An 18591-nucleotide genomic window follows, 5' to 3' on the forward strand; every position below is an offset into this window, starting at 1 on the left:
CACCTCAGTCTTTTCCATCATATTTAAAGGGACATTATGTAAGTTTGACAGCCAAAACATGTATAGAAATAATAAATGTCTTCTTCATACATTCTCCTGCAATGCCCTGGTCCTGTAGGATGAGCCCTGGCATTTTTACTGTGATTGCCTGTTTTTCTGTAAAATCACAGAAAAAGAGAGATGCTCGGGTCGAGCAGGCTGCTTCATGCGCGTTCACGCTCAGGCATAGCCCGTAGCATTTGCTATCCGTAGCTTTAGCAGCAGAGAGTGAGGTAGTGCCACTTTGTCGCTGTTCCTAACGCCTAGTGACAAAGCTAGTGTGGCAAGGTGGAGAAACGAGGGCCCGGGCGGGATTCGATCCCCAGACTCCCGGGTGAGAGTCATACGCTCTAACCAATCAGCCAAAGGGACATCCCCTTGGCCAAGTAGCCAGGGCGCATTATCAATCGGGACACTGTGACAGGACGCTCACACTGTCACACTAGCTACATTTCTGAGCACCCTTAGCTACTTTCTGTAGAACTTTCTTCTAGATATTTCCTACAAATTAGCAACAAAATAGCCATTTTCGCTCTGAACCATTCTCTGAACGTTGTTTCAGCTGTCATCAAGGATATAAATGTTACAGATACAAAAGACATCACCAGCGCTTTATCTCACCTAGAAAGATGTCGGACTCTCGTGCAGAAGACCCTGGTTTGATTCTGGATGTGAATATAGTTTATTTAGAGTTTCTTTTTTACATTAATGGTATATTTTTTTACAGTAAGATGCCCAAATTTTTATTTGAGACTCGCCGAACGGCATTGAATTCACAGATAAAAAAGATGTGGGTTCAACTTTCATTTTGGAACAATTTTTCAAGCAAGGGAAGGGAATGATCTGAGCATGCAGGGAGACTGACCCATCATAAACCTTTGTCGGCTGTGCTGAAGAGAAAGGTACAGAACCACATTATTTAATTAATTAGCTGTGAGTACTCCTGTCCTCTGTCCTCCGGGCCACACACACACACACACACACACACACACACACACACACACACACACACACACACACACACACACACACACGGGACTGTCTCGGCTGTTATTTTCGTTAAGGAGTGTGCACGTACAGCATGCGCGCCTCGTGCACGAGCCTACTATTGAAGCTGCCGTTACGCTTTTGGCCTGAGGGAACGGGACGAGGTGACGATGCGAACGAGATCTGTGAGGTAGTGAGGGGCGAGGTTATGGATGGCCTTGAAGGTGAGAAGGAGAATCTTGTAGTTAATCCTGATGTGCACTGGTAGCCAATGGAGTTGTTTGAGGATGGGGGTGATGTGATGAGAGATGGGAGTTTTAGTGACGATGCGTGCTGCTGCATTCTGAACCAACTGGAGCTTACGGAGGGTTTTCTGAGGGAGACCTGAGAGAAGAGAGTTGCAATAATCGATACGTGATGTAACCAGACTATGAACAAGAATAGAAGTAGAGTGGACATCAAGGGAGGGGCGAAGACGATTAATGTTACGAAGATGGAAATAAGCTGACCGTGTGATGCTATTGATATGAGATTGGAAGGATAGTGTGCTGTCTAGGATGACACCCAGACTCTTGACCTGGGGAGAGGGGGAAACTGAAGTATCATCAACTGTGAGAGAGAAACTGTCAAATTTTGAGAGGGTGTTCTTGGTACCAACCAAAAGAAGTTCTGTTTTGTCTGTATTTAATTTCAGGAAGTTCGAACTGAACCAGGATTTTATTTCTTGAAGGCAGGTGATGAGGGAGGAAGTGCAGAATTTGGCTTACTGGACAAATAGAGCTGGGTGTCATCCGCGAAGCAGTGAAACTGAATATTGAATCTGCGGAAGATATTGCCAAGGGGAAGGATGTATATAATGAAAAGGAGGGGCCCCAGGACAGAGCCCTGGGGCACACCAGAAGAGACGGAAGAGGGCTGTGAGCGGGAGGATTTGATAGTAATGAAATGAGTGCGACCTGATAGGTAGGATTGAAACCACTGAAGTGGGATGCTAGCAATGCCGATGGATGATAACCTATGGAGGAGAATGGAGTCAGATATTGTGTCAAAGGCCGCACTCAGATCAAGGAGGACCAGGATGGATAGACCGGAATCAGCACCAATGAGGAGATCATTAGTTATTTTGAGGAGGGCTGTTTCTGTGCTGTGAAGTGGGCGGAAACCGGACTGGAAGGGTTCATAGAAGGAGTTTAGTGTCAGATGGGTGTGGAGCTGGGCAGCGACTATTTTTTCTAAAACTTTGGAGACAAAGTTTTTAACCTGTGCTTCAAAATAAAAGCACCTGTGCTGCTTTCATCTAAGTGGCTCCAAACCAAACATAATCAAAATGTGTCAAAGCACAAAACCAGCTTCAGTTCATCATCATCTCTGATTTTCAGTGTGTGTGTGTGTGTGTGTGTGTGTTGGTGGCGCTGCAGCTGCTGTGATGTTTGGAAGTGAAAGTAAACAAATTAATAACTAACGATCTCACTATCCACAGTAAAACTCCACAATATTCAAAAGGTAAAGATTGGTCGGGCTGTTACTGGAGTGTTGACCTGCAACCAAACTTCTTGCTAGCTACTCCAGGTAACTAGAGCTGTAGGCAGCAATAGTCAGGGCAGCACGGTCTGTGATAATTTCATCTAAGCTTCATTTTACTTACTGGGATGTTTTTGTCCTCTCACTGTCACCTGATGCCTTCCTGGGCCAACGAGGATGGAGACCACTGCTAGCGGTGCATTCACTTACAATCAGACTTTTGAGCTTCACTTTGTTTATAAGTTTTATATTTAATGATTTTGTTGATTATGTGTCGTTGGATGTTTTATTGTCTCAGTTCTGGGGGGCACAAGGGCGGCCAGCCTCTCTGGAGGGATGGCCAGTGCGACTGCAGATTCAGGCTTGTGTAACGTGACGTAAGCGGTTACTTTAATGATTGATCAATAAGATGTAATAGGAATGATCAAAATTACTGATCCTTTGCTATTTGATCTAAGATGAAACCAGGTCTCGGTGGTAGTTCAGGGAAACCACGCCTTCGTAATAATTTACAGGCAAAAATATAGTTTATAAAAGTCAGTGTAGTACTATATTTCTAAAGTAGTGCTGACACAGAACCATGGTGATGAATGATGGTTGGAACAAGATAACCGAGACAACGAATGAGATGATGGGATGTAAGCGTAGATGTTTGTAGCAGAACCTGATTAAGTGTCGTAGAAACTTGTGATGTCTGGTTGTAAAATCAAGCTGACTGTCTGATTTAACACGCTATCATTAACAAAAACCGCCCCACGCCCCACACCCTTGTGGTGGAGGTCCTGGTGTGATCCAGGAGCTGCAGAAGTCGGTACGGAGAGACTGCCGATGGGAGTTGGACTTCTGTGGTATTTGGAGCACGTAGGTCCCAACGTCCCCAAACCTCTGGTCTGAGACCTTCCAGGTGTCTGCTGGAATCTGGCAGAACTATTCTCATCTGATCCAGGTAACAGAGGCTCTGACCCCGAGGTCAAAAGAGAGTTCAATTCAATTCAAATTCAAAAAATACTTTATTAATCCCAGAGGGAATTTGATTCCTTATGCTCTTTACCCAGTCGTCCGAACCGGGCATCTCGCTAGAACTGGAGTGTTCTGGAAGTGAACTAGCTTTTATTAACTATTGTTTATCAGTGAAAGTCATCAAAACCCTCAGACACCTCTCCTTCCTGTAACCCTTAGAGAGGTTATTTCAGCTAACGTGGAGCAAAATGTCAAACATTTATGTGAAGTGAATATATTAAGCATTAACAATAATGTGGTAATGTTAATGTGTTCATACTGATGTTAACCCATCAACCATTACTGTATTCACATTATTAAAACTTTAAACATATTAATTCAACAACATGTGACTATGTATAACTGTTAGATTGCTGTTGCAACTACTTTTCACCTGAGAATAAAGAGGCCAAGTTGAAATACAGCCTGAACTTGTGTTCTTACCGACACCCCAGGAACTCTGGTGCACCACAGGGGACAGTTTTAGCTCCTTTTTTATTTACACTGTACACAGCTGACTATAGGCACAGTCTACCATCTTGTCACTTACAGAAGTTCTCTGATGACACTGCCCTACTGGGCCTGATCTCCCGGGGTGACGACCTGGCTTACAGGGAGGAAGTTAACTCCTTTGTTGGATGGTGTGATGCAAATTTTCTACAGCTCAATGTTGGCAAAACACAGGAGCTGGTTATTGATTTTAGAAAGAAAAAACAAACATTCTCTCCAGTGGTCATCAAAGGCCAACCTGTAGAAACTGTGGAGACATATAAATATCTCGGGGTGTACCTCAACGATAAGTTAAACTGGAAAAGGAACAGTGACGCTGTTGTTAAAAAGGCCCAGTCCAGATTGTTTTTTCTTAGGAAGCTAAGATCCTTTGATATAAGTAGGAGGCTCTTGAATGTGTTTTATCAAGGGATTATGTCCAGTGTGTTGTTTTATGCTGTGTTGTGTTGGGGCAGGAGCCTCACTGCTGAGGACAAAAACAGGATCAACAAAATGATCAAGAAATCTGGCTCAGTGGTTGGGCAACGCTTGGACTGATTTGACATGATCATCGACAAAAGGATGAAGCGTAAACTTAAGACAGTTATGACTCTGGAGGATCACCCCCTTCACATTTTTAAGGATCTTGGGAGCTCTTTCAGTGGGCGAATGTAAATGCCCCGGTGCTCCACTGATTGTTTTAGGAACTCTTTTATTCCAGCTGCAGTGCGTTTTTACAATGACCATTTCGTATGATTGTATATTTGATATTTTTATATTTTATCAGGACCAGTGAAGGTTTTATTGTGTGGATGTGCATGTTGTGTTTACTTGTCCAAGGCAATTCAATTTCCCCCTTGGGGATTAATAAAGACAACCTTGAACCTTGAAGACACCCTTTAACTCCCTCCCTGATACAGTCCATCTACCTACCAACAACAGGCAATCGAACACTGGTCCTTCGAGCCGGATTTAGTGCATACTACTGACTTGTCTCCAGGAAATGCACTAAATCTGGCTCGAAGGACCAGTGTTAGATTGCCTGTTGTTGGTAGGTAGATGGACTGCATCAGGGAGGGAGTTAAAGGGTGTCTTCCTGGGGTGTCGGTAAGAACACAAGTTCAGGCTTTATTTCAACTTGGCCTCTTTATTCTCAGGTGAAAAGTAGTAGCAACAGCAATCTAACAGGGGCACGCAGAACAATGATGCAGGGTTGAGCAATGAGTATTCAACTCATTAAGAATTACCCAGAGTTAACAGGGATGTTGGTAGGTGAGTGTGGTCTAAAGAAAGGAAAAGAATAATACAGGAAGAACAGATTAACATAAAATATATTCTGCCCCATTTGTTCAAATACAACAACATAGGAGGAGAAAAAAAAAACCTCTAAACAGAAAATAATATAATAATCAGCAGGTCCAGGTCACCTTGGTCTAGACAACCCAGTCTACATGGCCACACCAGCTAAAAACCCTCTGGGTCAACTGCCAGCGCAGGCATGTTACAAGGAGGACATCTAGTGGTCATTTGAGGGATTTACCAACACTCAAATTTTCTGAGATTCTAAACCAAATTATTCACTTTTACAGCTATAAACCACCTCACATCCATGGATGAATGATTCACTGTAGGGTAAAGCGCTTTGGAGTCTTGACTGAGACTGGTAAAGTACAGGTGTGCTGATTTATCTTGGGGCAGTAGGAGTCCCTGGCCCCTCCCTCTGTTTGAGTCATTCGTGCGGACATCCTCACGTGTCCACACTCGTGAAGGCCTGCCATTGCTTGGATCCATTCAGAGCTTTTAGTCCTGCAGCCCAGAGGATGCACTCATTAGTATCCACGTGTCACTAGTGACTGAATTTTATTTTTATGCATCTAGATAATTATTTTATTTCCATCTGTTCACCTCAGTCTGGCTATGAAGTTAGATGGATATATTCCATCTATTGTTAGCTTTGCTTCAGATTTAATAACCCAGGTGCTTTATAAGGTCTTGAGGCCGTAGTAACACCACAGTGATGTGTGTTGGGTCTCTATCTGACAACGCTGCTGCATCTTTACTATCTTCAGCATCTCAGAGGAACATAGCAGAGGGAATATTCTCATTTCTAGCCCCTCACAAATTGATGCCTTAGTTTATACTGTTACTTCTTCTATACGTGGTGCATTAGATGATGTTGCCCCTTTAAAGAGAAGGTAATTAGGGACAGGAAGTTGGCTCCCTGGTTTAATTCTCATTTACGAACTTTAAAACAAAACTCCAGAAACTTGGAGAGAACGTGGCGCTCTACACACCAGGAGCAGTCCTACTTCTCCTGGAAAAATAGTCTTGTGCTTTATAAAAATAAGCTTCGACAAACTAGAACTGCTTATTTCTCAGCGCTAATTGAGGAGAATAATATACAAACACATAAATGATTTTAAAAGGACACTTTTATTTTATTTCACATCTTTAAACATGTAAAAACAATTATGTACAATTATTTAAACACGTACTAAAACAGCTTACAAAATAGAAAACATGCAAATAACAGAAATTATGATCGATCATCTCAAAACTGTCAGTGTAGAAATAAATACACACAGTACACCCATCATTTACGAGAAACAACCCCCAGAACAACAAGGACCTTCGGGTGTGGTGAGGGTTAAATTCATGCTGCTACTCTGGCGTGTGTCAGGAGCTCTACAGACTGTAGCAGATCCATATTTATGACTTTAAACGTGGTTTTTGTAAATATGATCCATGAATCATTCGGTTTAGTTTCGTTGGTCTCCATCTCCTCCCAGCGTGCCTCCTTTCTCCGGTTTCCACACATCTTGCACACGTCTTTTCCCAAACTTTTAAATTCCAAGAACCCTCATCGTGAATGTTGGAGGTGAGCCACAAGCGGGCGAGGTTCTGGATTTAAAGGTTTGATGACAGAGCCAGAATCTGGGCAGAACCGTTTGGAGCTTCTTCATCAGGCTTCTCTAAGTGCAGGGAAAGAGCGCCATCTAGTGGTCAGGTCTCAGACTGCACCCAAACCTTCTCCACTCGCCTCCCTGCCGGTGATTTGGGAGGAAGGAGGAGAGTTTTGGCTGGAAAACATCAGAACCGTGGCGGCAACATTACGACGCGCAGCGAAAACAAAAGCCTGCAGGTCCTACACGTGAACTTTGAATGTAGTGGAAGTAAAAACGGTCCTGAAGTTACACGGCAGCACTGGGAGGTTCACTGATGTGGTGGAACATCTAACCGCTTAGTGTCACAACAGACCTGAACAACAGGTCCAAGCTAAACAACGGATGGAAACAAAACACTGGTTCCATGTTTTCATTACAATTACTGTCAGAGTCACTAAAGGCTCGTTTGGCAAAAGAAGAAGAAAAAGAGCTTTGATTTGTGATGAAATGACTGAAAAACACCAAGTTCATACACATGATTAAAAAGACCACATTTAAGAGGCTACGTTCTTCAGCTGTCAGAGAAAATGCCACAGTCATTCCTCCCCGGAGTTGTTGATCTGATGCCAACGGGCAGGTTGTAGATCCAGATGCCGTCCTGATACCGGATACCCGTCCTGGTACCCGATACCCGTCCTGGTACCTGATACCCACCCTGATACCTGATACCAGTCCGGATACCTAATACCCGATACCATCCTGATACCTGATACCCGTCCTGATAACCGATACCCATCCCGATACCTGATACCAGTCCGGATACCTGATACCCGATACCATCCTGATACCCGTCCTGGTACCTGATACTCGTCCTGGTACCCGATACCCGCCCTGATACCCGTCCTGGTACCTGATACCCATCCTGGTACCTGATACCCGTCCTGGTACCCGATATCCATCCTGATACCTGATACCAGTCCGGATACCTGATACCCGATACCATCCTGATACATGTCCTGATACCTGATACCCGTCCTGGTACCTGATACCAGTCCGGATACCTGATACCCATCCTGATACCCGATGCCCGTCCTGGTACCTGATACCAGTCCGGATACCTGATACCCATCCTGATACCCGATACCCGTCCTGGTACCTGATACATGTCCTGATACCTGATACCCATCCTGATACCTGATACCAGTCCGGATACCTGATACCCGATACCCGTCCTGATACCTGATACCAGTCCGGATACCTGATACCAGTCTGGATACCTGATACCCGATACCATCCTGATACCTGATACCCGTCCTGGTACCTGATACCCGATATCCATCCTGATACCTGATACCCGTCCTGGTACCTGATACCCGATATCCATCCTGATACCTGATACCCGTCCTGGTACCTGATACCCGATATCCATCCTGATACCTGATACCCATCCTGATACCCGTCCTGGTACCTGATACCCGATACCCATCCTGATACCTGATACCCGTCCTGGTACCTGATACCCGATATCCATCCTGATGCCTGATACCCATCCTGATACCCGTCCTGGTACCTGATACCCGATACCCATCCTGATACCTGATACCCATCCTGATACCTGATACCCATCCTGATACCCGATACCCGTCCAGAACGCGTCACCGTGACCGCCGCATAAAAAGCTGCACCTAACTCCAACAGAAGCACGTGGGTGACTCCTCCCCCGCCGCCTTCATCAGAAGCAGGTTTAAACACAAACGGCTGGATGGGAGGAAAGGGCCACGCTACGCTCCAACTCACGGTACCAATGCTAACACTTCATCTTCACCTGAAGTCAGCATCGACCCAAATACCAGAATGGGTGGCGACTGAAAACTTCCATCAAGCATCTATAAACAGGAAGCTGATAATGATGACATCACTCCGTCTCTGGTCCACACGAGGAGGACGGCCTCAGCGTTCTCCATCCTTCATCACTACAACTTCCAGCCAACGGGAATGGGACAGAACTGGTTCTGGAGCAGCCTCACATCACGCAGTGGAGCTCTAACCGGGTCAGAACTCCACTCCAGGAAGTCGAGCACGTCGCTCCTCATGTTCATCGGGATAAAAACATCGTGACGTCCTGCTTCACCTCCTTAAACACGGGAGGAAATCCTGTCCCTCACATTCAAACAACGCGCTCTGATTGGATGAGAAGACACGATCAGTGGGAGGAGTTTAGGACAAACTAACACAGAGGCTCCACCCACCAGCAGACCCCCCCTCCCCTGTCTGGGGGGGGGGGGTTGTCCCCAGTATGCATAAAGGAGGACGCGGCGTCTCCTGCCAAAACAATCAATGGTTCCTCAACATCAGAGTTTAGAAACAGGACTCACGATCCGATCAGGAGACGTCCAGCTGGCATCTGGAGAGGATGGGGACATGGGGGACATGGGGGACACTAGAGGACGTGGGGTTAAGAGGAGTTGTCCTGCAGGTCTTTAGCTTTGGTCAGAATTAGGTGAACATCTGAGATCGGATAATCCTGGAACAGAAAGAGCAAAGGAGGTGTCAGGAGGAAATCATCAGCTGACTTTAACAGATTATTCAGCGGAACCGTCAGAGGTCCACCAGCAGAAGGCCCGCCTCCTGAGATCTGGTTTAATGCATCCTCTGGTTGGGACTCGTAGAATCCCTGGTTCTGATTCCAGTTCTGATAGAACGCCGTAGGTTCCTGAAGCTGGTTTAGTGAGCTCTAAACACGGGTGGGGTTAACCAGAACCCGACCCTGAGGTCAGACGTGGACAACACTTTAAACTCCTACCTGCAGTGACCTCATGTTGGTGGTGAAGTCTCCGGAGAGCAGGTTGTCCCGGATGAGTCTGAGCAGAAACACGAAGAAACAAACAATCAGAGAAAAACCGAAGAATCTACGCTGACCCCTGTGACCTCCATTAGACTGGGTGGAAAACCCAAACGCCCAGAACCCAGTTCAGGGTTTAAACGTGTCATTCAGTCATTAGTGTGTCCGCTGAGGTGGTCTCTAGAATGAATGAATGAATGAATCAGAGGCCTTTTCGGTGGCGCTCGTTTCAGGGGGTAGTCAGAAGAGTGTATATGTGTGTGTGTGAGTGTGGGGGGGCATACTCATTAATATTCATGATATGAGAAGCCTGTTCTCTGATTGGCTAACAGCAACATGACTCTGTAACATTGACGTTTTATCTCCACAAACAACACAAGCCTGGAGAAGTTCTGCTGTGTGGTGGAGTTACTAATGCTAATGGTTAGCTTCCACTAGAAGAGACACGCTCCGCCCTCTCCTTCCGGTGGATGGTCCTAAGCCAAGGGGGCGGAGCCATGTGTACCAATTTTCCATGCGACCTAGAAGACTTTTCTGTCCCACCCGTTTCCTCTCAGCGGCTGAAGCAGGTGGTGGAGGGCGGAGAACATTTTCACACCTCGACTGTGGGGCCAAAGCTTTAAACATCATCTCTTAACGCGTTCTAAGTTCTGATTGGCTGGTTCAGATGAAACACTGAGCCGGGTGGAGACTTCTCCAGATGGTAGCGGGTCAGCTGTCCTGCACCAGAAGTAGGTAAGCTCTATACCCCCCCCACACACACACACACACAGGTACCTTCTCCAGGTGAGAAAGTTTCATTAGAAACCCGGGCAGTCCTTAGTGGACTAGAACTGATTCTGGTGGGACAGAGGTCCTTTTGGGTTCTTCAGGCTAAATCCTGGGAAAAGAACCCAGAGAACCTTCTTAGACGTTAGATCCAGGAGGATCGGCGACCTCCGGCTCTGTCAGATCTGTGGATTCAGAAAGTTTCCAGCGAGCCCTCACATGAGCATGGCACAGCAGACCAGGATCAGGAAGTGGAACCGGTCCTTGTCAGAGAACAGGGTGTCCCAGATCCGGATGACGTCCGGCAGGAGGAACTCCTGAGACAGGAGCAGGGTGAGCCAGCGGAAGGTGAAGTACTGAGGTTTGATGTTCTGCTCCTCCTGTAGAGCAAAACCATCACGGATCACACGGCAGCCGAGGTCAGAAGGTCTCAGTGACCAGAGACTCTGGCTTGCTAACAGAATAAACATCTAAACTGATCTGAAGGCTGCTAATCCAGAGTTAATCCAGCAGATTACAAACACCTTTAGTCCCCTGGGCTGACTGAAGAGCAAACATAATAAACTAAAACATGTGGAGACATTTAACTCCCACAAACCCAGCAGAGCCCCTAGTCTGACTGGCTGCGGTTGTCATGGCAACCAGGTCACATCCTCCTCCCCTCCCAACAGAACCCCAGCGGTACCAGTTTCAGCGACAGCTCCAGGTCCTTCTCCTTCAGCATGGCGTAGACGCTCTCCATCTTGTAGCTGATGCCACACTGGGAGTCGTCCAGACTCTTGATGAAGTTGTCTCTGTTCTCAGACATCAGGTTGGTGAAGCAGAAGAAGGTGTCGGCCTCGGCGTGTTCTGAAGAACACATCAGGCACAACCATCAGAACCCGCCGCCGCCGCCAACGCGAATCAGCTGTTCCTACCTTTCCACTGGCTGTTGGGGTCGGTGGCGAACGTGTAATAGACGGGCCCGACGATCTCGTTCATGCCCTGGACGTAGGCGATGCCGGGGTTGAGTTTGGCGTAGATGAAGAGGATTCGCTCCACCACCTCCCAGTGCGCCTCGCTGCCGTTGGGCAACACCTCGTACTCATTAGACGGGTACAGATTCAGAGCCTTTCCAGGTGAGCTCACCTGTGGGGGGGGGGGGGGTTTAAGCAAACGTAAAGCAACCTGAATACAGAGAAGTAAAAACTGATGAACTCTTCAAAGGCCTTCTACACTTTGTTCACGTATAAAGTCGCCGCCCCTCCCGAGGCCCAGACTCACGTTGGTGACGCCGCTGCGGTTTCGGTTCACAGTCTGAGCCTTCAGAGTGGTTTGCTCGACCCGCCGGCGGAGCGTCTCGTAATCGTTCTGAGGGTCTAGGATCAGCTGGCAGGGGTAGTCTGTCGGTCTCTGGAAGAACGCCATGTCTGGGTAGAGCCGCCTGGGGGGGGGGGGGGGGGGGACAGCTGGACTCAGAACCTCACGCAGAGGAAACTTTAGAAACAACCAGGATTTAAAAAGTTCCCCAGGGTCCTTCGTTTCCCTCTCGAGTCTCAAACCTGTGAGAAAAGTTCTCACCATGGGTCTAGAACCCGTCTGAGTCAGGAAGGACCCGACAGCAAACTCAGCCAGCAGAGACATGACAGCCAGATGACAGTAACCTGATGTCTCCGCTGGATTTGGTTTCATTAGGAGGTCCTACCTGACGTCTTTGTCTATCTGCAGTAAAATCTCGTTGTCTCTGAAGTAGGTGTTCCACCTGCTGTCTGGGTTTGGGTTCAGAGGCTGAAACAAGAACATGGCTTATCGTCTCAACTTGACTCGAATGAATCCAGACAGAAACAGATCTGAGTGACGGGAAGCAGGTCGGGTTAGGATCAGACTTACGTGGTCCTCCAGTGTGACGTCTTCTCTGGACAGGCCCATGTTGGCTTTGGCCAAGCCCGGCTGGATGATCATTTCTCTGAGGAACTGAGAGTAAACTTCCCTGTCAGGAAACAGGAAGCAGTCACAGCAGGAAGATGTTCCCTCACCAGCAGGTGTCCGAGTGACTCAGGGGTCACATCCAGGTACCACAGGGAGGATGTCCGTCCTCACCTACAGCTACGTTCTCCCGTCACCCTGAGACACCAGAGCTCCTCCAGCAGGAGCAGAAGCTCAAACACAACAGTGACTTCTACTGACCTCTGCTTCTTTAGGAAGGACTCCCATAGCGTTTGATCGAGGGGCAGGTAGTTGAGAAGGATCTAAAATGTTTCAGAACAGAAATCCGTTTACGATAAGGTTGTAGGTAAAACCCAAAGCAGCAGGAGGACAACAGCTGACCTTCCAGCACAGCGACCGGATGCCTCCTTCAAACGGGATTCCTGATAAAACCCAAAGCAGGAGTTAAAGAGGACATCACCTGAGTGTGGAATAACTACTGGAAGGATTACCGTTGAAACACAGCTCCCTCAGGGTCGCCAGGTTCACCCTTTCTTCCCTTAAGGCTGCTTTAAACTCTTGTATCCTGAAGGCAAAAGGTCAAAGGTCAGGATTTTTCAGATTCAATCTCTTTAGGGGGTTAAAGTTCAGACTGATGAGGTGAAGCAGTCCGGTCCAGGTTACCAGACAGAACCGGATCCACTAAAGGATCCGAGCAGAATCCCGTTACTACAGAACTCTTCCCCTTCCAGCCAGACTTTGCTGCAGCTTTTTAGAGATTATGACAAGAATGTTCCCCATCATGTAAACAGCTGATCGTGTAAACAGCTGATTATGTAAACAGCTTGCAGCTCTGATTCTCATTGTGTCTAAAACCCAGAAACGTGTCAGACTGATGGACGCTGTCAGCACTTCGATAGCCGAGGACGTCAGCTGATGTGCTAGCTAGAAGGAAGCTAATGCTAACATTAAACCCACCATGTAAGCGTTAAAAATACACCGGCTTTTGGTTTGAGGTGACACGCGACATTTTAACCACACCTGACGTTAACATAATTTATGAATAGTTACTTAAATTATTGCTCAGCTGCCTGAGTTAGCCTTTGGTTGGTTAGCATGTTAGCTGGAAGGAAATGCCAGCTCTGTGGCTGAAAGTTTAGCAACAGCTAGCACCTTTGGAACCTCTGTGAGCATTCTGAATCCCACGTGAGGAGAAAAATTCACCTGTTCTTGTAGGCAGTAGACATGTCTGGACAGGTGAAGCTGTACTCCTTCAGATGTTCCAGAAGGGGAAGAATTATTAGCCACAGGGAAGTAAATTCCTGTGACTTCCGCCTTCACAGGAACCGAACTTCCATCAGGGCGCTGGAGAGCGTAACAGCGTCGCCGCCATATTGGATGGGTCTCCTCACTCTCCAAAGACCATGCAGAGAGAGCAGCTATGCGAGTTTCTGTGCAGCCTACGGTTGCAACAACCGGCTTACTGTTGAAAACACAACGGGACTGTTGCACCTGACTTCATATGGTTCCAGAGGAAAAACAAGATGGATTTCCAAATCGGTCTTTATAACCAACTGATATCAGAATTTTCTAGCTCACTCGGCCTTGTTGAGGTTCAGCGTAAACTTAATTTGGAAAAACTTTCCAACTCAACCTCTCTCAACGTTCAGATTACTGGTAATAACGAGTAATCTTCTATCTTTAGCCTCCAGCTGCAATATTCTCCTCTCACTGATCGTTGTGCTATAATGAGTAAATTCTCAGACCATAATTAAATTCAAGTTTATTTCAATAGCGCCAAATCACAACAAGAGGCATCTCAGGGACCTTCACACTGTAAACATTCCAAACTTTTCAAGCGCCTCGTGATTTTTATCTTGAGAGGCGCTATAGAAATGATATTTTCTTTTCTTCTTCAATACTGGTCAGGTCATTAAGCCAATAGGTAAAAAGTTTCCTATATAAGGAACCCAGCAGGTCGCATCGAGTCACTGACTAGTGTCAGAGTCTTTACAGCAATCCTCATACTAAGCAAGCATGCAGCGACAGTGGAGAGGAAAACTCCCTTTTAACAGGAAGAAACCTCCAGAGGATCCTGGCTCAGTATAAGCAGCCATCCTCCACAACTCACTGGGGATGGAGAAGACAGCGTGCACACACACACACACACACACACACATACACACACACACACACACAAGATAGATAGATAGATAGATAGATAGATGATAGATAGATGATAGATAGATGATAGATAGATAGATAGATAGATAGATAGATAGATAGATAGATAGATAGATAGATAGATAGATAGATAGATAGATAGATAGATAGATAGATAGATTTAACATTAAAATGATATCTTTTCTGTTGGAGGGCTGACGTAATCAGTCACCACATTTAGTATTGTGTGATAAAATGTTGTCGATTGTTAGTGGGGGTAAGCGAGTTTGGATTACTGAATACTGCGTGGTGTTGCATCTACGTTTTATAGAGGGTAAGGGGACTGCTGTACAAAATGTAATATAACAATTATCAGAAACCGTAATCTTGTTTTTGTTTAAAAAATCCTCGGAGGACAACAGCTTTCCGTTTGTATCAAGTCATAAATAAGCACACTGCGTTGTCCCACCAGTCAGACTAGAAAAGAGACTTGTGTGAGAGTTGTGACGAGTTAAATTGTGATTAAAAAGCAACTTCCCAAAATCCAAAGCTTGTTTGTAGAAGTTTGACAATTTTAAAGGAATCATAGAAATGTCAAAATGACATTTGAGCAAAAATCTGAACCCTCCGAGCAGTTTAAAGGTTTTTTTGGAATATGGATGGGACTGTTGGAGGCATTTGAGTCTATATGTTGCAACGATGGATTCAAAGACCTCCATTTTCATACTCTTTCACTAACTGTGATTGTAGCGTGTTTAACTACATACTAGAATTAACGCTGTTTGCTATCAGCTTTGTTAGATTCTGAGAAAAGCTCAAACAAGTTGCCAATGAAGCTTCTATCATATATAAATATATAGGATATTATATATGCGATAGCATGGACGTAATTTTGGATAGGGGACAGGGGGGACATGTCCCCCCCACTTTTTCCAAAGTCAAGTTTTGACCCCTGCACTTTTTACCAACCAAAAACAACATTACGCTATATTAAATTGACACTGGTTGAGCTCTAGGACCAAGCAGAAAACAACTGTTTGTGTTGAAGCCTGTTTCCCATTGGAGCATTCTGTAAAGATACCCCCCACCCCCACCCCACCCCCCACTTCTTAAGTGAACATTATGCCCATATTCGATAGAAGTTCATAGGCCAACGAGCAGGGGCGGATTAAGGACTGAAGAACATCCGGGGCTTAACACACACACACATGCGCGGCATGCACACGCACTAGTCAACATCATATATGTCTTGTACCACATAATTTTTAATCTGAAGCTACATATTAAGCATTTTCAGGGCAGAGTATTGTTCCTGTTAGTGTTTAGTGTGAGATGATAGTAAATATTCCCTTTCTTTCTCCAACAACTTTACCTGATAAGCTAACTTTAGGCAAACCAGCAGCACAACAAATATTTTCAAATAAGACTCACAAACCTGAGTCAACACCAGTCTCATCAAAGCTGGGGTTCTGTCGCGGTACTTTTGGTCTAAAAACATCCTTTTGTCCATCTTCACTCATGCGTTTCAGGCAGAGACTGTAGAAAAAACAGGCACTGCAGAAGAAGCCGGCTGCTGAAGGGCTTCTTCTTCAGTGGTGGAGGCTCAGGCAGGCTGTATACAAACTACTGCCAGCTGCTCCCTCTCTGTTGGACTTTGGTACTGCATGTTACTTCCTCGATTTAGATCCGGGGCTTTCCATGAAACATCCGGGGCTTCAGCCCAAGTAGCCGGGCCTAACGCCGCCCCTGCCAACGAGCTTGGGCTATTTTTAATCCAAATGTTACGTACGCTTGCCACTAGATGGCCCCCGCAGCTCCCTCCTCATCCGGTTTCCTTTGCAGCTGTTCTCTATTAGTCATCACTTGGTCACTCAGTTAAAAGGCTCGCCTCACCTCCCATTCAGTGAGAAGGTCCAGGGTAGTGTAGACTCTTTGAGTTTATACTATTCTCTTCTCCTCGTGTGCTTTTGGTAAAACTTGTTTCGCTCGCTAGTCTTCGGTTTACACACTCTCTTGGATTTTGGATATTTAAGATTTGACAATTTGGCTTCTAGACTTCGGAACATATTTGACTTTGACTTTGGATCTCCCCAGAGCTTTCCTGCCTATCAGGAAAGCTCTTATTATTCTCGGTTGTTTTATCCCCACTCCCTTCTGGGGTGGCGTTTTCCGTTCTCCCCTTTGTATATAGTCCTGTTAGCTTTGTATATATATATATATATATATATATATATATATATATATATATATATATATTGTTGTTGTAAATACCCTTCTGTGCACCCTTTTGGTAATAAAACGTTCTGTTTTTGCGACACAGCTCTTTGTTATTATTTCACCCGCACACTTCTTTTATTACTCCCTCTTCATCACTCCTAGAGAGCCGGGGACGTAATACCAAAGATTAATGTTTAATTTAAGATAATTAAATTTAATAGCAAAAGTTTATTTATTGAATGAGAAGTTTAAGGAATCTTTGCTTTTTCAATAACCAAACATATACACCTGTCTGTGTTTAATTTCAAGGAAGAGTCAAGTTTTTAAAGTTAAGAATTAATTACTAACACTTTTAAAAAATGACATATTTAACAGACAATTTGACATTAAAACTTGTTTTAAAAAGTAAACCTGTGACTGAATGGAAGCTAAAATGAAAATGGGAGTTTTTGGATGCGTGAATGAATATCAGAAGGTTTCTTTCAGCGAGAGAAGCGTTTCTGGGTGAAAAGTTGGTTTTGCAGCTAACTGAGTCGTTTCTTAGGAAGAATAGCATACAGACGCCATCTGTCAAAAGTGTCTACCTCACCCAGTATCAGGAGACCCTCTTCTGGATCCGAGATGTCAGGTGGAGACTATGTCCTCCGGGCACGAGGTTGGTAGGTTGGCACCTTACTGCGACCAAATCGGTCCTGAGATGTCTCCGTGGGTCACACGACTGATGAAACTATTTGCATCTCAAAATCAATAACTTTGAAGGAGTTTTGCGTCAGCTGGTTACAGGTGCGTTTATTCGAAGCAAGACTATCGGCGTGACAGAATGCGTAGTAGAGACTGGGGTCCCTCGTCTCCTGGTATGCTTCAAGAACTGAACTTTTTGCTGCGGGATTTGGTTTTAACAAAACCCTCAGAACACGCCCTCTCAGCATCGGAAAGCTTGGTCATGAGGTAACGACATGTGAGATTGTTTTACCCTTTACCCTGGATCCCTTCTTCTGGATGAGGTGGTTAAACGTGCAAGATGACCTTCTGATAACGCATTTTTGACGAATACGAGCATGAAACGAGTAAAACTAGTAAATATCTGTAATCGTGCTGAAGGAAAATCCTCATTGGGTAACTGACTGTCTTCATGCTCTGTGATTGGCCAGTCACATAGAGTGCCCGCCCCTCCCTACACACAAAACTGCAGCCGGCTGGGAGCGCAGTCCGTCCGGTTCATCCATGCACACACACAGACAGTAATGGATCTCGCTGTGATTGCTTCACTGTTGCTCAAGTAGTCCCTAGGTTTTCTTCAGCTCGCCTCTTTTTCGGTTGAATATTTAAAGTTACGTCGTCGTCGTCGTCTTCCTCCGCTTTTCCGGGTCCGGGTCGCGGGGGCAGCATCCCAATTAGGGAGCTCCACGCCGTCCTCTCCCCGGCCTTGTCCACCAGCTCCTCCGGCAGGACCCCAAGGCGTTCCCGGACCAGATTGGACATGTAACCTCTCCAACGTGTCCTGGGTCGACCCGGGGGCCTTCTGCCGGCAGGACATGCCCGAAACACCTCCCCGGGGAGGCGTCCAGGAGGCATCCTGACCAGATGCCCAAACCACCTCAACTGGCTCCTTTCGATCCGGAGGAGCAGCGGTTCTACTCCGAGTCCCTCCCGAATGTCCGAGCTCCTCACCCTATCTCTAAGGCTGAGCCCGGCCACCCTACGGAGGAAACTCATTTCGGCCGCTTGTATCCGCGATCTCGTTCTTTCGGTCATTACCCAAAGCTCATGACCATA

At 46.0% G+C, this 18591-nt stretch overlaps 1 protein-coding gene across 2 annotated transcripts; it reads right to left on the reverse strand.

Annotated features, from left to right (window-relative positions):
- Positions 1-5623: 5623 nt before the first annotated feature.
- tbc1d13 (TBC1 domain family, member 13) lies at positions 5624-13801 on the reverse strand. 2 transcript variants are annotated; one of them, XR_001571653.3, is made up of 13 exons: positions 13660-13801; positions 12948-13021; positions 12838-12878; positions 12697-12758; positions 12400-12499; positions 12215-12297; positions 11794-11953; positions 11448-11658; positions 11216-11379; positions 10750-10910; positions 9724-9781; positions 9296-9444; positions 5624-5841 (listed from the first exon to the last, which is right to left on the reverse strand). XR_001571653.3 is itself a non-coding variant. In XM_015943358.3 (12 exons), the coding sequence occupies exons 1-12, from the start codon at positions 13680-13682 to the stop codon at positions 9376-9378; spliced, it is 1206 nt and encodes a 401-aa protein (XP_015798844.1). In that variant the 5' UTR covers positions 13683-13801; the 3' UTR covers positions 9176-9375. The 2 variants fall into 2 exon arrangements, 1 of the variants encoding a protein (XP_015798844.1); XM_015943358.3 differs by lacking the exon at positions 5624-5841 and having other exon boundaries at positions 9176-9444.
- Between the last annotated feature and the right edge of the window lie 4790 nt (positions 13802-18591).

The sequence above is a fragment of the Nothobranchius furzeri genome, chromosome 6 (genome assembly GCF_043380555.1).
Source record: "Nothobranchius furzeri strain GRZ-AD chromosome 6, NfurGRZ-RIMD1, whole genome shotgun sequence".
In the NCBI taxonomy this organism is placed as follows: Eukaryota; Metazoa; Chordata; class Actinopteri; order Cyprinodontiformes; family Nothobranchiidae; genus Nothobranchius; species Nothobranchius furzeri.